Genomic DNA, 24,721 nt, shown 5'->3' on the forward strand with positions numbered 1-24,721 from the left:
GGGACATATGTATATCTTGGCTGATTCATGTGGATGTATGGCAGTAACCAACACAATATTGTAAAGCAATTATCCTTCAATGAAAAAATAAATAAATTAAAAAAAATTTTTAAAGTCCAGTGCCAGATGACAACAGCCAATTGGTGAAGCTAGTTAGGTGGGTCAGGAAGCAGATTAATATACTGCATTTATCCCAACAGGAAACATGTGAGCTGATCTGCAGTTTCTCAAACTAGTAAAAGACAAAAAAAAAAAATTTGACTTGTTATCACATTATTTCCAAAATATGACCCAGCTAATTAAGTATCAAATTGCCAATCATATACAGTGTATGATTATTTCTATTTTGAAGGAAAAAACATTTTCCTTTTACTTAGCTAGTGGTCAACTACCTTAATTGGGAAATTTAACACATTACAGCTGTTGCTGGAAATTAGCAAAGGGACAGTTCTGCTTGAGGTTACTCTTGCTGCCTAATTTGTTTGTAATAAAGCCTTTCAACTATCAGTTTTAAGTTGATAGTATCAACTGTTTGTATTACTACCCTAGCTATAATCTAATAATTGCTTTTTGTTAATAAACTCTGCACAGAAGTGTATCTACATATTAATTATATGCTTGCTCTAGGCTTAGCTAGTACCAGATTGTGTTCCTCTCTTTCCAAATCTCCAGGCAGTGACATCACTTTGGTGACTTCAAAATCACCCACGGTGGGAGGATTTATGCCACAGAAATTGACAAATGCTTTAAATCAGAGCTTCTTTTCCAGACAGCAGGTTTTCTAGCACACCAGTGGACATAGCAGGGGGTAGAGTTATGAATGCCAGCTAAAACCTAAAAGCCACTCAGCAGTGGCAGGTGGGGGGTGAGGGCGTGGGGAGTGAATGTAGTGGGGGCCATCTGCCCCAGAGAGGAGGAGAGCTCTATCACCGACATTGTTTAGAATTGCTAGTTGATAAGGATAATAAAGAGCAGACCAACTTTAAGTCTTTAAATTCTCTACAGACCATATTCTTCCATATGGCCTAAGCCCAGGGTAGATCCTTCCCACCTACTGCCACCTCCATTCTAATCCTACTCACGGCCTGGTTATCATGTGTGTAACCTCTAATTTACCTTTCTAAGCCTTAGTTTCCTCATTTGTTTAACAGGGATCATAAAATCTGCTACTTTGCTTACTGTGCAGATTCTAGACAATATAGTGTGCACAGTATTCATTCAATTAATGATGGTATGAATAAACCTAAGGTTTCCTCATAGCCTTAAGAGAAGTTGGAACCCCTACGGATCAATAGCATCTTTGTATCCACTGTGCTTTCCAACCTCTGAGCATCTTTAAATGCTCTTCACCTCAACTTGGAGCCACTTTGTCTCCATCTCTCCGAGTTAACCCAATTGCTGCCACCTTCACGAGACTTTCTCTTATTCCCACAGCTGACATACTCTCTCTTTTCTCTAAAATTCTTAGGGACTTCTTGGCAACTCTCTGGATTAGAATCTTAATTTTAACAAGATCCCCAGATGTGTACATTAAGTTTTAGGAAGTCTTGTTCTAAATCACTCAAACTTTGCTGTACATTGGAATTACCTATGGAGTTTTGAAAAAGCCTGATGTCTAGATAGACCCCACTCTCAAGAGATTTTGATTCAATTAGTCTGAGATGCAGCCCGGACATGAGGGCCTTTCTTTTTTTTTTTTTTTTTCTTTTGTTCAGTTTTTTTAATTTACATTAAGAAAAACAAATAAAAAACTGAACCCCAAAGAAAGGAAAGGAACGCCTGCTTGGAACTCCCAGATGATATTAATATGTGGCTAAGTTTGAGAACCACTGGTCCATAAACTCCCCTTATTCTCCCTTTTGAAGCCTCAGTTCAGTTCAGTTCAGTCGCTCAGTCGCGTCTGACTCTTTGCAATCTCATGAATTGCAGTACGCCAGGCCTCCCTGTCCATCATCAACTCCCGGACTTCACTCAAACTCACATCCATCGAGTCGGTGATGCCATCCAGCCATCTCATCCTCTGTCGTCCCCTTCTCCTGCTCCCAATCCCTCCCAGCATCAGAGTCTTTTCCAATGAGTCAACTCCTCACATGAGGTGGCCAAAGTACTGGAGTTTCAGCTTTAACATCATTCCTTCCAAACAACACCCAGGACTGATCTCCTTTAGAATGGACTGGTTGAATCTCCTTGCAGTCCAAGGGACTCTCAAAAGTCTTCTCCAACACCACAATTCAAAAGCATCAATTCTTCAGCACTCAGCTTTCTTCACAGTCCAACTCTCACATCCATACATGACCACTGGAAAAGCCATAGCCTTGACTAGATTACTTTGTTGGCAAAGTAATGTCTCTGCTTTTCAATATGCTATCTAGGTTGGACATAACTTTCCTTCCAAGGAGTAAGCGTCTTTTACTTTCATGGCTGTAATCACCATCTTCAGTGATTTTGGAGCCCCCAAAAATAAAGTCTGACACTGTTTCCACTGTTCCCCCTTCTATTTGCCATGAAGTGGTGGGACCAGATGCCATGATCTTCATTTTCTGAATGTTGAGCTTTAAGCCAACTTTTTCACTCTCCTCTTTCACTTTCATCAAGAGGCTTTTTAGTTCCTCTTCACTTTCTGCCTGCACACTCTCTAATATTAAGATCATTTCTGTCCACGTATGTTTTTTCACTTCTATCAAACTGTGTCTTTTAAGAGCAGAACTATTTTTTAATTCCATCTTTATAACTCATCCCTAGGTATATAATAGGAGTTTGGTAAATGTTTATCGAGTAAACAGTGAATGAATTGCTTTTGTAATCTAGAACAGTTTGTAATCTAAAAATGTTCTGTAAATACCATAAGTGTGACTTTTGTCCTAATTTGAAGACTGGTTGAACATATTCAGGAAATTGCGGAATTATTTCCTCTTTAGTCTAAGACCACATCTCTGAAGAAGGGGAGGCTGGCAGCTAGAATGGGTTTTCTGAGAAAAACCTCTCTGGGGACCACTACAGCTGACCTCCTCCATCTCCACGTGTAGTTTACAGAGAGCCACAGCTTGAAATCTTAAGACTCTAGAGGGCAATGCAAAATGAGGCCGCCCCTCCCTACACTCTGTGCACGCAATTCAGAACTCTTGGCTGAAACATGATGATGTTATTGTTTTTTCCTCTCTAGGGTGCCATTTTGATATTTATGGGGATTGTTGTCCTCACTATGAAGGCATCTGTTATTGAAATGTTCCTTGGTAAGTACTTTTATATGTGTATCTGGATACACTTTAACATTCTCCTAACGTCCAAAGAATCTTGCCAAGAGGTTTAATCCAAGACAGAGCATATAAACAGTTCAGTGTATCTTTTTAGGATAAACATTTTGGAGAGATGTTTAACAGAATGTTAAATGTAGATCACATTCAGGATGTATGTCTATATATTTTTTTACATAAAACAAGTATATATTGCAGATGTAAGTCTACATATTACATGTTAAGCATACATACATAAACACATATTTGTGTGTGTGTATATTATTCAGCAACTGGAAAACATTTCACATAAAGCATATTGACAGATTCTGAATTTAGGAACCTTATTTCTTAATTTCTCAAAAAAAAAAAATTCTTTTCTCTGATGTGACCTTGTTGTTATTGTTTAGTTGCTGAGTCTGACTTTTTGTGAACCCATGGACTGCAGCATGCCAGGGTCCCCTGTCCTTCACTATCTCCCAGGATGTGTTCAAACTCATGTCCATTGAGTCGGTGATGCCATCCAATGATCATATCCTCTGTCATCCCCTTTTCTTGCCTTCAATTTTTTCCATCATCAGGGTCTTTTCCCTTATGGCTCAGCTGGTAAAGAAACTGCCTGCAATGTGGGAGACCTGGGTTCGATCCCTGGGTTGGGAAGATCTCCTGGGGAAGGGAAAGGCTATCCACTCCAGTATTCTGGCCTGGAGAATTCCATGAACAAAGAGTTGGACATGACTGAGCAACTTACACACACACACACATAGGGTCTTTTTCAATGAGTCAGCTCTTCGCATCAGGTGGCCAAAGCATTGGACCTTCAGCTTCACATCAGTCCTTCCAGTGAATATTCAGGACTGATTTCCTTTAGGATTGACTGGTTTGATCTCCTTGCTGTCCAAGGGACTCTCAAGAGTCTTTTCCAATACCACAGTTCAAAAGCATCAGTTCTTCAGTGCTCAGCCTTCTTTATGGTCCAACTCTCACATCCATATATGACTACTGGAAAAACCATAGCTTTGACTATACCGATCTTTGTCAAAAAAGTAATGTCTCTGCTTTGCAATTTGCTATCTAGGTGTACCATTGGCAACTCATACCTTTAGAGATGAAATCCTTTAAGCTTATCACCAGAGAACACAATTTGGGGTAGGCCCTTAAGGAGCAGCAGGTAAACCTGCTGAAAGAAAGAAAAGTGATGATGGCTTTGGCACTAAGCCCAAGGGTAATTCTTCTATTAATCCTGACCCTATAGGGCTGTGGCCACTCTGTGTCAGGCAGAGTGATCTTACAGGTCACTGTGAAGCTATTACCAGGGAAGGGTACAAAGGCCTTCTAGACAGTATTAGTTTGCTAGAGCTGCCATAACAAAATACCACAAACTCAGTGGGCTTACAACAATGAAATTTTATTCTTTCACAATTGTAGAGGCTAGAAGTCCAAAATCAAGGTGTCAGCAGGGCCAATTCCTTTAGAAGGAAATATGTTCTATGCCTCTCTTCTAGCTACTGGTAGTTTGCTGGCAATCTTTGCCATTCCTTGGCCTCACACCAATCTATGCCTTCACCTTCACATGGCATTCTCCCTCTGTGTGTGTCTGTGTCTATATTCAAATTTCCCCTCTTATAACCCCAGTCTTATTGGATTAGGAGCCTAGTATGAAGGACTGATGCTAAAGCTGAAACTCCAATACTTTGGCCACCTCATGCAAGGAGTTGACTCATTGGAAAAGACTCTGATGCTGGGAGGGATTGGGGGCAGGAGAAGGGGATGACAGAGGATGAGATGGTTGGATGGCATCACCAACTTGATGGACATGAGTTTGGGTGAACTCTGGGAGTTGGTGATGGACAGGGAGGCCTGGCGTGCTGCAATTCATGGGGTCACAAAGAGTCGGACACGACTGAGCGACTGAACTGAACTGAACTGAACTGATGACCTCACCTTTTGGCTTCCCTCTGACTCTGTGGTAAAGAATCCACCTGTCAATGCTCGTGTCAAGGGTTCAATCCCTGGGTTAGGAAGATCCCCGGAGAAGAAAATAGCAACCCACTCCATTTTCCTCCCTGGAAAACTCCATGGACAGAGGAGCCTGGCAGGCTATATATAGTCCATGGGGTCACAAACAGTCAGACATGACTGAGCCCACACATGACTTCATCCTTACCTAACTAATTACATCTGCAACCACTCTATTTACAGTCAAGGTCATCTTCTGAGGTTGTGGGGGCTAGGACTTCAATATGAAGTCCAACGTGAAGTCCTGTGAATTTAGGAAGGAGGGAAGGGACATAATTCAACCCATAATATACTCAGAATGCACAAGGTCTGTGCAGAGGGAGTCTACACAGCAGAACTGAGGGCTGGAGGAGAAAGAGGTGACACAGCTTAAAAGGCAAGGAGATTCCTGGCATGCTGGTAGGAAGCTGGGCTAGGAGGCTAGGGGAATCTTGTTCTGACTCTACCACTAACTTAGCAAGGAATATTCATGTTAAGAGCACAGGGTCCTTCGTTCCCACTTTGCCCTTCTGAGAGGCTGTCTCTGTCTACTAACCTATAGGTTAGTAGAGGTGGACACGGTGGGATAGAGGTGGGGCAGGAGGTCAGGAATAGGAAGGACTTAGCCACAGTAAAACAAACAGAACAAAACACAGAAACCCTGAGGCCAGTTCCCATTTGCCATGTCCCCCACATTGTGGAACCAAGAAGAACTTGACTGTCCTTCTTTGACCTGCCCCTCTCAACCTGCAAAATCCATTTCCCTTACTTTTGGCTCATCCCAAAAGTAAGAAATCAAAGTAGAAAAAGAAGATTCCTATTACAAAGTTCTTTCTCTATGTCCATATATGTCCCCCTCCCTGACATCTCTATGCATCTGCTTGTCACTATCCCAGGACTATTTCTCTCAAGTTCCCCATAACCTTCTTCAGCACTGTGACAGCCTCCCTGTCCCACATCCTTATCCAACTCATTCTCCACAACACACCCCGATTAATCTCCCTAAAGCCCGTATCTGATTCCACTCTCCTGATTTAACACTCAATGTTTTCCTTTTGTCTTTACAGTGGGAGCCCAGGCCTCTTAAAGCACTTTGCTTGCTGATGAGGCCTCTCTGATATGGCTCTTTCCATCCTTTCCTGCTCTCCTGTTAATCACAGAGCCCAATCCTGGCTTCCAGGGACGTGGAAAGTGCTGATTCTCTCATTCCCCTGAAAGTCGAGTCATTTATTTCCTGGACTTTTACTATGTGGTTCCGTTTCCTAGAATATTTTTCCTCTCACCCCCACACATCCCAACAGTCCTCCAGGAAGCTTCCTCTGCCCTCTAACTGATCAGATCATCTTCCTGTGAGCTTCCCTGGAGCCCTGTACTGATTATAACCTTGTAATGTTGTATTCATCTCAGGAGCCTGCTACCCCGACGCTGTGCATCACAAGCCCAGGAGCTGCGTCTTGCTCATTGTTGCATTTTAAGTCCTCAGCACATCTTACAGCCACTCCAAAAACATTGCCAAATAAAGTATTCTCTCAGGGATGTTGGATATTTCAGGTTTCAGAGTCTGAGTCTGATTCTGCACACCACAATTCCTGTGTGTGAGTTTTTTCCCCCACACCGAGTGATTCCTCAACACCAGCTGGGTGTCCTACAACTCAGTTCAATTCTGACACCATCTACCTGGAGATAGCATCAGATTCCACAGGTAAAGGCTCAGTCTCTCTCTCTCTCTCTCACACACACACACACACTCCAGATGCCAACTGCAAGTTGGGTTGTCACTTGCTCTTCTGACAAATTGGCCACAATCAGAGGTTCCCATGACCCTCTCCTTGGATTTGATTAACTTTCTGGAGCAGCTCACAGACCTCAGGAAACTAGTTTATTCACTAGATTACCAATTTATTACAAAGGATATTAAAGGATACATATCAACAGCCAGATAAAAGAGACACACAGGGCAAGGTACTCAACAAAGGAGCTTCTGTCCCCATGGAATTTGGGCCCAGCACAGGGGCTATTGGGAGAGCTCTGGTTTCTCAACATGGAAGCCCTTTGAACCCCCTCTTCTGGGGTTTTCATGGAGGCTTCATTACATAGACATGATTGATTAACTCACTGGCCATTGGTGATAGATTCAACCTCCAGCCCCTCTTTCCTCCTGGGAAATCAGGAGATGGGAATAAATTCCAACCCTCTATTCTGGGTTGGTTCCCCTGGCAACCAGCTCCGTCATCTTCAGGGATTTTCAAAAGCCAGCTCATTAACATAAACAGTTGTAACTGAAAGGGGCTTGTTATGAGTAACAAGACATCCATTTCACCTTTATGACTGATTTCAGGAACTGAGGACAAGAAATCAAATATTATAACAAAAGATGCTCTTATCACGGAGGATATTCCAGGGGTTTAGGGAGCTGTTAGCCAGGAACTTGGCCAAAAGGCCAAAATGTATATTTATCATAAATCACCATATCACACAGAACCAGCCAGTGATCCCCCAAAAGCCCTCTAAATTAATGCAATTAAGTGTTTAATCAATACATATCAGAGCTAGCATGGTTGCTCTAAATATGTGTAAACTTATGATGTAGCAGAGTTTTATGCTGCCCACTGTCATCGGAGCACCACGTAAATCAAGAGCTGCACTTATGGGGAGAAAAGACCCTAAAAAGCCTAAGGCTGCACCAGAAACATGCATTCTGGCTCCAACTTCTGTCCCCACCCCCTCAAAACCGGCAGATTTAGTCAAGATATCAACCTTGACCTTGGTTTCTTTTCTATAAAATAAAAAGATGACCTCCAAAGCTCCTCCCAGCTTCAATATTCAGTGATCTGAAGTATAATTTATTGATTTATGTGATTATAGAGAATAAGTTGTCCTTTTTCTGCCATTGAATTCTGATGTATTTGATGGTAGGTATTTCATTGAATATGCAACTCCAAATCAAAGCATAGGGGCAATTTGAGCTGATTTAAAATGATCTGTATTATGAATCAGCTTTTAAGAAGGCACTGTGAACACTGTTAAAGAGAACCAGAGCTGGCCAGTATTTAAAGCAGTAAAAACAGATGCTAATCAGAAACCACTGCGAGAGGGGAAAGGAGAGGCCAGTGTTATACTGGCTCAACTCCGAACACAACAAGAAAAAATGGGGATTTATAGCCAAGGCGCAGGTTGCAGAGGTCAGGGAATGGAAAAGACTGAGAGGATAGCAAGGGAATAGGGAGATTCTTGCAAAACTGACTAGACAGTATTCTTGCTAAAGGCAGACCAGAATGATCAGATATCAAGAGCACAAGATTCTCTCTAAACAAAATTCTTGCTAAAACCGCATGGTGGCGGCCCTACAAGGACAGACACACAAGCCCAAGGTCAAAGCCTTGTTGAGAAGAGGGCTTAGAGGAGCCTGACTAAAGTTGGTCAAGGAAAGAGTCCTTGTTAACACCACCTGAGTTAGTATCCTGAGTGGCACTAAGGGATCGAACAGGAAGTTGATGGGCTAGAATGAGACATTCTTATAAAAGTTCTAGACACATATTAAGCATTCAGTAAGTATTTACTAATTTGATCACTGGCTAGATGTTCTGGCACTTCATGTCTTTCCTTGAATGTAAATGGATTCTGATTATAATTTATTACCAACAGGAAAAGTGGAACACAAGTGCCTATTAACCATGCCAATGATTTTAGAAAGCATTTTTCATTATTACATCAATATGATATCAATATGAACAAATTAAAGAACAATTGTCTTTTTCTAACAAGAAAAGAAACATTTGGGAGAATGGCATTGAAACATGTAAAATATCATGTATGAAACGAGTTGCCAGTCCAGGTTCGATACACGACTGGATGCTTGGGGCTAGTGCACTGGGATGACCCAGAGGGATGGTATGGGGAGGGAGGAGGGAGGAGGGTTCAGGGTGGGGAATACATGTATACCTGTGGCGGATTCATTTTGATATTTGGCAAAACTAATACAATTATGTAAAGTTTAAAAATAAAATAAAATTTTAAAAAAAGAAACATTCTATAAAAAATATAGAATATATATATATGTGTGTGTGTGTATATACAAGAAATATACTTTGAAATGAGAAAAACACAGAAAATATAAAATAGGAATTATAATTCCACCATTATTAAAATTTTGGGATTTTTTTGTTCCAGGTATTTCTCTCTGTATATGTTTTAATTTTGTCAGAGTCAAGATTATGATTAGAGCTTTCCAGCTCGTTTAATCTTCTGCTACACATCATTCGTAATAAATGCTTTGTTTGTTGTTGTACTCGCTAAGTCATGTCAGATTCTTTGTGACCCCATGGACTGTGTGGTTAATAGGCACTTGTGTTCCACTTTTCCTGTTGGTAATAAATTATAATCAGAATCCATTTACATTCAAGGAAAGACATGAAGTGCCAGAACATCTAGCCAGTGATCAAATTAGTAAATACTTACTGAATGCTTAATATGTGTCTAGAACTTTTATAAGAATGCCTCATTCTAGCCCATCAACTGTATGGAGTCCATGGAGCCCACCAGGCTCCTCTGCCCATGGGATTTCCCAGGCAAGAAGCGGGTTGCTATTTCCAACTCCAGGGAAACTTCCCAACTCAGAGATCAAACCGCGTCTCCTACTTGGCAGGCGGAATCTTTACCACTGAACCACCTGTGAAGCCCTAATAAATGCTTAGGATTCCCCTATTGTTGGGACATGTTCAACCTTTCATTACTTCCAGATTGCTATTAGAAATAATGCTCTGGTATCCCCTTAGTGGTCCAGACTCAGTGTTTCCACTGTAGGAGGCGCAGGTTCTATCCCTGGTAGGAGAACTAAGATCCTGCATGCAGTGCTGTGCAGTTGAGGAAAAAAAAAAAGAAAGGAAAAGAAATAATGCTGTAATGAACATCTTTTACATAAATCTAAATCTTTGTCTATATTTTTGATTCAGTTCAGTTCAGTTGCTCAGTTGTGTCCGACTCTGTGCCACCCCATGGACTGCAGCACACCAGGCCTCCCTGTTTATCACCAACTCCCGGAGTTCATTCAAACTCATGTTCATCGAGTCAGTGATGCCATCCAACCATGTCATCCTCTGTCGTCCCTTTCTCCTCCCGCCTTTAATCTTTCCCAGCATCAGGGTCTTTTCCAGTGAGTCAGCTCTTCGCATTAGGTGGCCAAGTATTGGAGTTTCAGCTTCAACATCAGTCCTTCCAATGAATATTCGGGACTGATTTCCTTTAGGATGGACTAGTTGGATCCTAGTTGGATATTTCTGATTATAACTTGGGATATATTACTAGGTATATATTTTCTAGGACAAGGAATAGAAATGCTTTTTAAGGCTACTGAAATGTATTGCCCATGGCTTTCCAGAATGACTCTACCTGCTCAGAATTTACTAACCATGTACTGGACTGCCTTAATCCCAAATTCATGCCAGGAATAACTATAATCCTGAGTTCAATATTCAGTACACAATATGAGAAAATATAATGTCATTTTGCTTTAGCCTGCATTTTTTTAATCATTAATGAGATTTAACATTGTTTCAAGCTAACTCATTTGTATTTTCTCTATAAATTATCTGGATGATAATGTATTTAAACTGTTGAAGTTTTAAGCAATTACACCTCAGCCATCTTAACCATCCTGAAGGCCACATTAGAGAGAAAAAGAAGTAGAGAAAAAATTTTATTTGAAAAAATAATTTTAATATTTACTTTGTTTTGAAATGTCAGCATGACTAGTGAAAGGTGAGAACTTTTCATGTTAATCAAAATTGGAACACTGAATTCTTTAAAACTGAGAAGTATTGTTGCAGAGTTGGTAAATCATGATTGCCCTGGAACTTCAGACTCTAGACTTGATCTCCTCAAAGCCTCTAGATTCTAATGGCCTCAGTGGCCAGATAACTAACTACTCCCATGCAAGTGCTTTCAGACCTGTGTTCTGCTTTGACTTTGAAGTGAGCATCAGTCATCCATCTCTGTGCTCTGTCTGTTCCTACAAACAGGAATACAAGACAGATTTTCCTCTCACCCCAATTCTACAGGCAATAGCATTCCATTGCAATTCCAAGGTACCAAGAAGGGCCCTAATGATGAGGAATGAAGATTTGCTTCAGGGCACAAGCACTTTTGTAGCCTTACTGACCAGCCCTCCCCTTGAGGAGTGGTTTCTGGGCAGCTTTAATTAACAAGCATCTAAGCTGAGGGGAGGGCCTCTGTCTACCACTGTAAATAATGACTTTATTAACCACTGCTGTAAAAGTGAACCCAGCTCTGCATGTTTTCAGCCTGGAGAGTCTTGGGTGAGCAAAAGCGAGTGATGGGCTGGTCTTACTGAAATATTTATAGTCCTAATGATACTGAGACTTATAAACCACTCGCCACAGGCACACAGCCCCAGAAGGACAGAACTTGGTTTTCCACCAAGAACTGATAACCAAATTTATTACTATTTAGCTCTTTCTACTTAACTTGCATCATTTTTTCTATATATTTATTATCTTTTTTTAAAATTCTAGAATTCTAGCTATTTATTTTTGTGTATAAAATGAAGATGCGGTCTTTGGATAGAGTTAAATGACACAGAGACTACTATAAAAAATCAGACCTCCAGGACACTCACACCCACCCAAACCCCAGAAGTAAATAACACCTAAAAAATGTCTGCCTTCATTCTGCTTGGCTAGACTTTTGGTTTTCACTCAGTTCTCTTTTATGGTTCTGTTCTTGCAGGACATGGTATGTCAACTGTCCAGGCCTCAACGAGTGCTAAGCAGTCAGAACTGGGGATAATTCAGGAGGTACATCACTGGCACAGCCCAGCTAGAGAATCATAAGATATACAAAAATTTTTCTTAATCAACACTTGGTGACATTGCCACTTTTTCCTTCAAAGATAGTTGCCAGTTAAAGAATTCCTAAGTCCTGATTTATGCTTCAATCAAGCATCTATACTCTGTTAAATAAAAAATTTAAAAGGCACAGAAAGTAGGAAGTAAAATGCCTGTTTTAATTATTCTACTGCCTCATGTTCACCTCCAGAATCCCAACTGCATCCAGAAAATGGGTTTCTCAAAAGAGTGGCTAAAATGGAAGTAAGTTACAGCAGTACCGTCTTTGGGTAGGTAAGGGAGAAGAATTCCTGGAGAGGAAGGAATAAGAATAGAGACTGAGTAGCCTTTTGAAAGGAAAAATGTGCTTTTCTGTTTACCAGTACAATTAGTGTAGGTACAGAGGAATGAGAATTTTCAGACATTATTAATAAAAAATTGCTCTGAGAAATTTGCACAATATATGTCAAAAATTTAAGTGGGCATATCTTTCAGACAAGAAATTATATTTGGAATGTTATTTTAAGGAAATAATAAGAAATCCATGCAAAGAGGAAGCTATTTATATTAAATAAGGGGTTGGCTCAATTATGATACATCCGAGCACTGCAATATTTTGCAGGCAGTTAAGATTATTATGGGAGGAACGTTGAATGACCGGGAAAAAAAAAGGTCTCTACATATCTTTAAGTAGAAATATTGGGTTGGCCAAAAAGTTCGTGTGGATTTTTCCATAAGATGGTACCAAGAATGCCAATGAACTCTTTAGCCAAACCAATATGTTTATGACACCTTGTAAACAGTATAAGCATCATCAAAAATTTGTTTAAAAGCACCCACATGAATACACACATACAGAAAAAGCCTGAAAATGTTACACTTATGCTTTCATCTATATTTTCTGTAGTACTGTTTTTGTGCGTTTTTTATACTCTTCTACCAGCAATATCTATTATTTCGGTAATAAGGAAAAAACGGTCTATGTTATATTTTAAAAACATAAGGCTCAAAGGAAACAGCGTGGAACAGAAGAAAGAGCACAGGAAGGGCCTAGGCGCCCATCTCGCCTCTGTCATGCATTCCTGGGTCCAAGCAGAGCAGTGGGCTTCTCTAGACCTGTGTTCCTGTCTTTGAAAAGTAAAGATGGTGGAGTTGGTGTGGTGAAATTTAGAGACAGCAAAACAAAGGACAGATAGCCAAGAGATATTTTTGAAAGGCCCTTTCAGCAGAGGCTGAGAAAAGCACAAATGATACATCTTATTTCCTCAACCATAAAATAAGGGGAAATTAGTTTTACTAATGAGAATACTTCAACATGTGATTGAAGCAAGTATAAAGGTCAAAAGAGAGGAAGTATTTAGTGAAATAATACTGATTAGATTTTTTGCATTTTCTTCATGTAGTTTTGCTGGTGACCGGAATACAATCTAATCAAGAAATGATGAAGAAAATGAAAAGGCCCAAATTCAGTAAGTAAAGCTGCAATTCCTCACTAGTACAAGACTTGTGTCTTCCATGTGGAAGACTGTCACGCTTGTCTCAGTTAATTTGGAAAGTTTAGGGTTTTTTTTTTGTTTGTTTTGGGGTTGAGTTTTATTTTCTTATCTCAATTACTTTGCACTCAGACTAATTATGATTCTTAGTACCCTTTTGACTGTAGCCCACCAGGCTCCTCTGTCCATTGGATTTTTCGGGCAAGAATACTGGAGTGGGTTGTCATTTCCTTCTCCAGAGGTTCTTCCTGATCCAGGGATTGAACCCATGTCTCCTGTGTCTCCTGCATTAGCAGGTGAATTCTTTACCCACTGAGCCATCAGAGAAGTCCATTATTTGTTGTATTTTATTCCAAAAAGCATTTGAAATACAAGTTCTTATTTTAGGGTAGATATATTTCATTATATTAGAAAAATTCAAAATGTACATACAAAGCCAGACAACACTGTGTCCCTATGACTAATCTGAAGTAGGCATTTTTCTGCCATGGAAATGCTGTCTCATTTCCCCATACCAGAAAATTCAGTCTGGCTAATGCAAAAATCCAGCAAAGCTGCCCACCTTCCAGCATGCCCTGGGATCAGTGGATAATCTCACAAAAAAATTCACATCCCATCAGTGATAAGAGAAATAATTAATTTCACTTTTGGCTTCTAGTTAAGATTAGACAACAGAAAATCCAAAATAACCAGAGTAAATACGACTGAAGTTCCTTTCTCTCTCCTATAAACATGGTCTAGGCTTTTATGGAAGTTTCACAATCTTCAGGGACCCACACTCCTTCTATTTTGCCGTTCTGCTTTTCCCAACATGGCTCTCAACTCATTGTCCAAAATAGCTACCCCAGCTCCATCCAGCATGTCCACATTCCAGTCAGTAGGAAGGGATGAAGAAGGTGACATATTTAGTCCCTTTAAAGATAAGTCCAGGAAGTCAAATACACCACTTCGACTTAAATACCATTGACCAGCATTCAGGGAGAATAGAAAGGTCTTGATTTCAAGAATCTACATGCCTCCTAAATGCAAGGTGTTCTATTATTAGGAAAGAAGAGAAAATAGATGTGGGGGTGGGGGGGGGGGGAACTAGCAGAATGGGACATAAATGGAAAATCTCACACTCAAATATTCTGAGCACACTGAACTACCTGGATGTGAATTTGTAGACTCGATGGAGGCTTGGATTAAGGTATATTTAAGAAGGACCATAAAAGAAAGACTTTAGGTACATTCAGTGTTCTGTGCTCTCTACAACAGAAACTTCTGTTTAGGCATTAGATTTAGGTGCCTTGAAATCTGCAACATTAAAATTCTGAAATAGAAGAAGAGATGTTTCACGCAGCATTTTTTTTTCTGTTCCTTTAAGCCGTTTGTGCATGACTGCCTGTTGAAAGGAGACCAAAAGGGCAGCCATCCACAGCCTCCTAGCCTGAAATACTAAAAAGGAATTAGTTGTTTATTTATTCCTGTCAAGGCTGAGAGCCAAGAGAATTGGCCCAGGGGCAGATGTGTGTTCAAAACAGTGATTGGGCTAATATGGAAACAAATGCACACCCAAGTATGAATTCCTTTGGATTGTTTCCAGTATCTTCATTGACTCATATACAACAATCATGAAAGATTCCATGATTACCATGACAACAGTTTCAGTGACTATGGAAGTCTGTGCTAAACGACCCAAGGGGAAACCTCTTAGAGAGATCTCAAATGGATTGAATTTCTGATATGCTAAATTCTAACCTTATTCACAACATCCCCCTAGTGAGACAGCATTTTTGAGTCAATATATGCATGAAGTTTTTTCTCTAATTAGAAACTCTGTCACAGTCATTAAAAAGGGGGAAGATAGATACAAGGAAAGTAATAGGATATTCCCAAAGTATGGTGATATCTGATTCTTTATCTCAGGAGTATTTCCAAATTGTAGTCTATAGCTTGAGCCCAAAATAATTTTCATTTTTTCTATTCAACGTTGTTAATCTGCCACTGGGGCACGTGACTGATAGCAAGGGAGGCACATCATTCATTCATTAGACAAGTACTGATTTGGTTCCAGCCAAGTACCAGGTACTGTTAAACACTCAGATACAACAGTGATTGAGACTCAGACTTTGCCCTCACAGAGCTCAAAATCTAGAGAGGAAGAAAGGCAAGTCACCAGGCAACTATGAGGTCTTATATGTATGCTAGGCCTTGGGAGCTAAAGGGACTCCAAGAATATAGAGAAAAAAGTTATGTATCTGGGAGGGTTTCCTGGAGGAAGTGACACGCCAACACTGATATCTGAAGGCCAAATAGGGATTGATCAGGCAAACATGAAGAGAAAGGAGTGTTAGAAAGGAAAAAAAGCATCTCCAAGGCCTAAAGAACAGAAGGAGCTAAAAAATTAGTTTAGTATCACCGAGGTTTAGAGCGGGAGGCAGATGTGTTGAGATGAGAGGTGGAGGGGTAAGCAGGCACCAGATCACAAAGAGCTTTGTTACTGTATCCAGCAATCTGCAGTTCATCATGAGGGCAATGGGGAGCATTTCAGTGCAGGTTATTTAGGCTCAATTAGCAGAAATCCAGGAGAAGGCAATGGCACCCCACTCCAGTACTCTTGCCTGGAAAATCCCATGGATGGAGGAGCCTGGTGGGCTGCAGTCCATGGGGTCGCTGAGGGTCGGGCACAACTGAGCAACTTCACTTTCACTTTTCACTTTCATGCATTGGAGAAGGAAATGGCAACCCACTCCAATGCTCTTGCCTGGAGAATCCCAGGGACGGGGGAGCCTGGTGGGCTGCCATCTATGAGGTCACACAGAGTCAGACACAACTGAAGCGACTTAGCAGCAGCAGCAACAGCAGCAGCAGAAATCCAAGGGCAATTTACACAAGAAAAAAAAGGAGATTTGGGCAGGACAGGAAGTATCTCGCAGAACCCAAGGCTGGAAGGGCAGATGGAATTCACTGGGACTGTACCCCAGGCAGAAAGACCCCAAGAATTGGTGACCCTACTCCTCTCTATATATCTGCCTCACTGCCCAAGCCCCCACCCGCCCACCCCACCCCCCGCCAACTCTGCTTCATGCAGACCATGTCTCTCAGTCCTGATTTCAAATCCCTGAGAGAGAAACTCTAACTGCAGCAGCATAGGCTGGGAGGATGGTTTTCAAAGAAGAGTAGAATGATTAGGGTTGTGTTAGGGAAGTAAAACAATCCTGCCAGCAAAAAGCAACAAAATCCCTTCCAAATGTATGGAGAGAGAAGAGAGAGAACACAATATACTAGTGAGTCAGTATTACACATAGACACGTGTCTACAGATAGGATGAAAGTAGCTACCAAGTCTCGACAGAATTTCACACCAACAGTGAAGTGGAAGACAGAACAATTACAACTTCTCTTAATTCCAGGAAAGATAAATGCATGTACCTGCTGTGTCTTAGTATACCCAGAGAGCCCTAAGCTCCTTCTGGAGGTAAGTATCTAAGGATCAGAAGTCTGGAGACCTTGCACTCCGATGCCTGGTGAAATTTGAGACACTAGATTAGATGCACATAAGGTCAGGGCTGCTTATAGACGCAAATGTGAAACCACGGTTCTTTCAGTGCACTCCGTTTCTCTCCTGGCCCACCCTCAGTTCTCCCCAGTGTTTATTCAGGACTAAAAATCTTCACCACCAGAGGGCTCAAGGTAAGATAACAAGGGAGAGGTCATCTGAGAGTTTTGCTCAGTGGACAGTTTACTGACACCAATTTGCATGTAGAACTACTTTCCGCTCCTGAAGATCTAGTGATCAGACATGGTGCCATGAGTTGGCAGAGCCGGATCTGAAATTCAGGTCTCTGTGAGGCTCAAGCCCAGATGCCTTCCCAGTGCCTTGTCCCAGACTAGCCAGAATTTAGGAATGAAGTATCTAGTTGACCAAAAAGTTCATTTGTGTTTTTCTGTACCATCTTATGGAAAAACCCGAATGACTTTTTTTGGTTAACCCAATATCTGTTGTCTAGAAGCAGATGAGGTGCTAAGATAATCAAGTGCTGACCAAATAGGAAATAAAAGAGATGTGGGCAATAGAGGAAATGTGGGAAAAGGAGTTTCTTCCTTTGACTTGTCCTGAGACCTTGGGCCACACCTGTGTATCTCTTCTGTCTCTACAGAGGGTTACCATTACTTTAGGTAATTGTCACTTTCTCTCCTTACTTCCTCTGCTTTCTCATTTCTTTTTCTTCTCAATTCTTTTTTCTTCTATTTCTTTGGTCTACCCATCGCCTCCCAGGGGCCTTTTTGGATGTTGCTTAGCTTCAATGGGGAGAAGGCAATGGCACCCAACTCCAGTACTCCTGCCTGGAAAATCCCATGGACGGAGGAGCCTGGTAGGCTGCAGTCCATGGGGTCGCTAGAGTCGGACACGACTGAGCGACTTCACTTTCCCTTTTCACTTTCATGCATTGGAGAAGGAAATGGCAGCCCACTCCAGTGTTCTTGCCTGGAGAATCCCAGGGACAGAGGAGCCTGGTGGGCTGCCGTCTCTGGGGTCGCACAGAGTTGGACACGACTGCAGCGACTTAGCAGCAGCAGCAGCAGCAGCTTCATTGGTAGACCTTTGGACCAAGAAGGTAGTACATGTTGAAAATAATCTCACATGGGGATATGACAGAAGGGAAAGCAAAGATAAAAACAGTGGAACTAGTTCTTGCAGCCCTGCTCCTCCCACGCACGTATGACCATTCATTCCAGGCCAGCATTTTGCTGTCATGTACAGAGTTGTATTGGGTACAATTTTCTTCTGTCACTTGGCTTATCACATGACCTCACTTTATAAATCAAATCAAGTCTGATTCCAAACTGCCAATTGCCAAGGGCTGAGATATTAAAATTCCCTCATGAGTGGGCTTCCTCCCGCCCAGCTCCAGTCCTCAGGAGCCTTGTACAATCTACAGCATTCAGGGAGAGCCCCTGCACTGTTCAGTGTCCAAACCCATGTTACTCCTAGAAGCTGAATAGCTCGCCTGTTTCATAAATGGTGGGATCTTGGAAATGTGGGGAAGCCTCATGCCTAAGGTTCTACCCTGAGGGGCACCACCCCAGGTATTGTCCCAAAGTGATGCTCACCCAAGGCAACTGTTAGGGAACAGAGGCCTTTCCCTTACTGGGACCTACCCGCTCACTCCCACCTTCCCAGTCATGGAAGGTCTATTTCTTTCCATCACTCTTTGGACTGGCCAAGCCCAATCCCCTCAAACAAGGAGGATTTAGAGTACCTAATTCCCGAAGCCTTGAGGGAGGGTTGCCAGGTAACCCCTGCCCTCTCCCTCTCAACCATGAGCCCCAAATAAGAGAACACAAAAATCTGACTACCTTCTTGGAACAGTAAGAGGGGAAAATACAATAAAAAATAAGCATGTGAGTATGAAGAAGGAAATGGCAACTCACTCCAGTAGTCTCGCCTGGGAAATCCCATGGACAAAGGAGCCTGGCAGGCTACAGTCCGTGAGGTCGCAGAGTCAGACATGACTGAGCACACACACACAAATGTCTTAGTAAATTAACCTGCTCTATGGTGCTGAGTAAAGTTTACCATACTGTAAAAAATGAGAGTTTTATCAAGTTTTTTACATAGGTGACTTTTTCAAGGCTCTCATTTTCCTGCTATGTTTTGGAGCCATCGATCCGACCTTACCCACAGGCACGTCACTGACATATTTAAGCATAAACCTATTCACACAGTTTCTAACAAATGGCCAAAATGCGGTTGCATTTTTCTTGATCGTTGAAGACTACAAATAAAGGTGGAAGGATTTAGTTGTGTTCATGAAACTCTTCTCCTAAAGTAGTCAAGATACCTTGTGGATTTTAAGGATTAACTTCATTTATGTGTAGATTTCACCATCAAAAAAGGCCTTCTGTTCAACTCATGAGCTTTTTAGCCCATATTGTAATAAACACATCATACTTTTCCCCATAAGTTATGGGGAACAGCTCTAGCAAAGTCCCTGACTGGCAGAGTTCCTATGCTAGAGAGAGAAAAGCTTTTAAGTTGCAAAATCTCTTCCATAGCATTTCTACATGTAAGGAAGCCCCAGGAGAGCTCCAGAAGCATTGGACTTAGTCTAAAGTGGGGTCGGATGAGATAGTGTTACCCTGGTGAGAGTGGTGATGATTAACTCCAACACATTATTGCCTGCCCATTCTGCAAAGTCTCTGACTTTACTGAGCACCCGATCTCACATAAGGTAAAATAAAATTGTGCACAGGAAAGCCTTCCTGGACCCAACAGCCACTGCCAACACACCAAAAACCAGTTTACATGGCTCCAGGGTACGCTACACTTCCTCTACTGTTGACTTACTGCACATTATTATAAGAGCTTTAAAATATATATATGTAATCTGTCTTTTCAACTAGATCAAAATCACCATGAACTCATAATTAGTGCTCATTAGGTATTTGCTGGATGAATGGATAAACAGCAGAATGAAATAGAACAACAGCAGCGAAACAAAACACTATAAAATAAAGCAAAATGTGGTAAAGGCTACAAAAGAATAACAAGGGGACTACAGTAGGATTCAAAGGCCTCCCAGGTGACACCAGTGGTAAAGAACTCACCTGCCAATGCAGACGACATCAAAGACTTGGGTTCGATCCCTGGGTCAGGAAGATCTCCTGGAGGAGGGCATGGCAATTCACCCCAGTATTCTTGCCTGGAGAATCCCATGGACAGAGGAGCTTGGTGGGCCACAGTCCATGGGGTCACAGAGAGTCAGACACGACTGAAAAGACTTAGCACACACATACGATAGGATTCATACTGGTTTCTTGAAGGAGTATTTGAGATAGGACATGAAAAATCAATGGAATTTTACAGCCAGAGATAGGTGGGAAGGCTCTCTAGGCTTTCCATATATCATGAGTGAGATGGCATTGGGAAATAGTGAGTGGCATGATTTGGCTTGACTGTTGGGGCATCATGGGAGATGCAGCTGGAAGATGGGTTAGGACTAGGTAATGTCAGTCTGAGAAGCTTTGTTCTTTGCCATTCTTTAGAGGGTGCGGACACTGAGAGTGTTCTGAGCAGGAAATCTACATGATGAAGATAACAGTCTGCAAGATAAACAACGGCAAGATATTCCCTGCAGGCAGTGAAACCACATTCTGAAATATTTCCATTATACTGGAGTCTGTTGAAATAGTCTTAGCTTGGGGTGAAATGTATTACCTTTTACTCACTTAGTTCTCTCCAGTAAGTTAACCTTAATACCATGTAAAGCATGGAAATATTTTTGCAATCGACCTTGAAGGGGTGGATAATTCCCAGAGGTACTACCTCAGTAATGAGGAGGTAACTGTTCTGCTGCTGGTGCTGCTACTGCTAAGTCGTGTCCGACTCTGTGCGACCCCATAGACGGCAGCCCACCAGGCTCCCCCGTCCCTGGGAGTCTCCAGGCAAGAACTCTGGAGTGGGTTGCCATTTCCTTCTCCAATGAAAGTGAAAAGTGAAAGTAAAGTCGCTCAGTCATGTTCGACTCATAGTGACCCCATGGACTGCAGCCTACCAGGCTCCTCAGTCCATGGGATTTTCCAGGCAAGAGTACTGGAGTGGGGTGCCATTGCCTTCTCCAGTAACTGTTCTGGGACTTGGTTATTGATAGTATTGGAGCTACTGAAGACATACGCCTCTGTGAGTGTAGGATTTGGTATAGCACACACACAGCTTCCTCACTGAGCTCATATGTTGTCAGCTGTAGCAACTGGTAAGTGACCCCCAATGTTTTCTTGCTCTTTAGGTGTTGGTACCAAGAACACACTTGGTTCCAACACGAGTGTCTTCACACAGACTGGTGCTTGTGCCCTCTCTCAAACCATGAAAAAGGAAGTGGATTAACTTCTAGTCCTCCTTCTGGTGTGTAGGTGAGAAAGAAGGCTGACTCTCTGCTACAGAATTTTAGTTGAATAAATTCTACTATGGCAATCCTCAGAAATAATAGACAAAGAATGCAAGAAAAATTGCAAGGCAAAGAGTTGCCTTGCAAGTGTTTGGGATAAATGCACAGATGTGTACAGATACACACAAATGCACACTAACACACTCACACAGACAACCTATTTACAAGACATTTCCTGTATTCACCCACTGCTGCTGCTAAGTCACTTCAGTCGTGTCCGACTCTGTGCGACCCCATAGACGGAAGCCCACCAGGCTCCACCATCCATGGGATTCTCCAGGCAAGAACTGGAGTGGGTTGCCATTTCCTTCTCCAATGCATGAAAGTGAAAAGTCAAAGTGAAGTCACTCAGTCATGTCCAACCTTCAGCGACCCCATGGACTGCAGCCGTCCAGGCTCCTCCGTCCACAGGATTTTCCAGGCAAGAGTACTGGAGTGGGGTGCCAAAAAGAATGCAAGGAAAATTGCACTAGAAGAGTTGCCTTGCAAGTGTTTGGGATAAATGCACAGCTGTGTACAGATACACACAAATGCACACTAACACACCCACACAGACAACCTATTAACAAGACATTTCCTGTATTCACCCACTAGTGGTTGCCAATGATCTTTAAGTTCAGAAAAACCTTGCAGGATTAGAGCAGGGAGGCAACAATTTAGCTCCTTCTCTTCAGTAGTGGGAGAAGCAACCAAGTGGAGCTGGCAAAGCTATGTGCCTGGAGCCCCAGGGTGCAAGTTCAGGGCCTGACTCTGCTACTTGGCACCTGAGCTTGAACAAGCAAACTTCTCTCTCTGGAAAATAAGGACAATATGCCTCTCATGGTGTTGTAAGAGTCAAGTGAAAATTATATATTACAGTCCTTTCTAAATTAAAAGTGGGTTACTTTTAGGGACAGCCCTGGCGGTCCAGTGGTTAAAGACTCCACACTCCAGACTCCACACCCCACACTGCAGGCAACAGGTTCTATCCCTGGTCAGGGAACTAAGCTCTCATATGCCTTGTGGTTCAGCCAAACATTTTTTTAAAGAGTAGGTTACTTTTAGACATACAAATTGCTGCAATTGCCCCAAAGCTGTGTCACCACAGACATATTAACCTCTGTCATTCAATCACTCTTTTATCTATGGTGCATGGATGAAGGTGTTTTCTCAAGGCTGACAAAAACACTGGCTAGAAGGACCAATCTTTTTGACATGCTTAGAGCTGGAGCTTGGATTGTTCATTGAGGCAAGTGTCTGTGACTAGCTTTGTCTTTATAAACCCTTTTCATCACACATCCTAGGTTTCCCTCAACTATTGCATCCTGAGAAATCTTTTATACAAAGGGGAAAATACTTATTTAACCCCCAACACTCCCCATGGAGGGGACTATGGAAAGGCCTTAAAGAGTTTGGAATTTTTCCTAAAGGCAGCAAAAAGGTACTGATAGTTTTTGACCAAAGATTCAACATGGTCATCTAGCAATCACACTCCTGGGTATATATCTGGACAAAACTGTAATTCAAAAAGATACATGCGTCCCTACATTCATAGCAGCACAATTTACAATAGCCAAAATATGCAAACAACCTAAATGTCCACCAATAGATGAATGGATAGAGAAAATGTGGTGTGTCCCTATATATACAATGGAATACTACTCAGCCATAAAAAGAGTAAAATAATGCCATTTGCAGCAACATGGATGGATGTAGAGATTATCACCCTAAGTGAAGTAAGTCAGACAGAGAAAGACAGATATCATAGATATCACCCATATGTGCAATCTCAAATACGACACAAATGAACTTATCAGTGAAACAGAAACAGGCTCACAGAGATGGAGAAGAGACTCGCGCTTGCCAAGAGGGAGGAGGTGAGTGAGGGAAGGGCTGGGCATTTGGGGTTGGCAGGTGCAAACTGTTATGTACAGGATGGCGGCTTCCCTGTTGGCTCACTGGTAAAGAGTCCTCCTGCCAATGCAGGAGACATGGGTTTGATCCCTAGTCCGGGAAGGTCCCACATGCCTCAGAGCAACTAAGCAAGTGCTCCACAAGAGAAGCCACCACCACAGGAAGCCTGAGTGCCAAAACCGGAGAGTAGCCCTCACTCACCGCAACTGGGGCAAAGCCCAGGCAGCAACAAAGACCCAGTGCAGCCTGAACAAATAAATAAAAAATTTAAAAAACGATTATGTATGGGATGGATAAATAGTAAGGTCCTCCCATATAGCACAGGGAACTATACTCACTATCCTGTGAGAAATGATAATTGAAAAGAATATATGCTTAACTGAATCACTTTGCTGTACAACAGAAATTAACATGACATTTTAAGTCAACTGTACTTCAGTAACATAGATTTAAAAAAAAAAAAAAAAGATTCAACATAGTCAATGACTGTTTAAGCAAAACGGAAAAGAATCTTTGCAGAAGAATTTGCTGCCAAGGAAGAATTAACATGATCTGGTCACTGGTGTCAGGATCAAGGAAGCTTTCATCTTAAAATTTTATTTGGTGGTCATTTTGCTTCATTAACGTTTTTGCATGATTTTCTTAAAAATAGAATTTTACTCTAGTTGAATATCACAATCCCACAAAATTAAGTTTCAGATCAAAACTGCTTATGCATAAGTGCTTTTATGTTATAATAATTCTTTCTCATTAACAGCCAGGAGGCAAGCTTATAACAGCCTTCTCTAATTGATGAAATTTGTTTTCCCAAAGCGATGTGGTTTGCCTGGAAAGCCACATTCACTGAAAAGATGAATGGAAAATAATCAGGAGATTATAGAGTTTGATTTGGCCTCTACATCATTGGCTTATTGTATGTGACATCATCCAATAATCACTCTATTATTAGGTCAGGCAGAAAACCCAACTTAGAGCAGAAATGTCTGCAATTGTGCCTCTAAGATCCCAATGTTGCATGAAAGTGGAGGCTCAGACAATACCTGTTTTGCTTCTGAGATCAGTACAGCAGACCCATTGCCTCAGAGAACAACATCAAACAGTTATCTTCAGTTCTTGCCATCTGGGTTGCAAATGGTTCTCTTTTCCCTGTGTCTAGTGCCAAGGTCCTCTGGGAAGAACAGATTCCGAGATGCCCTGATGTGAGTTCCCTCGAGAAAATGATAACAGCCCTGAGAAGGCGAGGTAACCTTAAGGAATCATATGAGGTGGGAGCAGAGCAAATGGCCAGGAAACAGGTCTCTGAGCAGCTTCCACTCGAGTAGTTCTGGGCTT

At 41.8% G+C, this 24,721-nt stretch overlaps 1 protein-coding gene across 2 annotated transcripts in view; it reads left to right on the forward strand.

Moving 5' to 3' along the window:
- Positions 1 to 24,721, forward strand: part of VIT (vitrin) — a 128,437-nt gene that overhangs the window by 24,924 nt on the left and 78,792 nt on the right. For both annotated transcript variants that reach the window (XM_055539801.1, XM_055539800.1), the window contains exons 2-3: positions 3,164 to 3,233; positions 13,477 to 13,542. In XM_055539801.1, the coding sequence (XP_055395776.1) occupies positions 3,182 to 3,233; positions 13,477 to 13,542 (118 nt within the window). In that variant the 5' untranslated portion in view covers positions 3,164 to 3,181. The remainder of the gene's footprint in view (positions 1 to 3,163; positions 3,234 to 13,476; positions 13,543 to 24,721) is intronic.

The sequence above is a fragment of the Bubalus kerabau genome, chromosome 11, assembly GCF_029407905.1.
Source record: "Bubalus kerabau isolate K-KA32 ecotype Philippines breed swamp buffalo chromosome 11, PCC_UOA_SB_1v2, whole genome shotgun sequence".
NCBI lineage: Eukaryota > Metazoa > Chordata > Mammalia > Artiodactyla > Bovidae > Bubalus > Bubalus kerabau.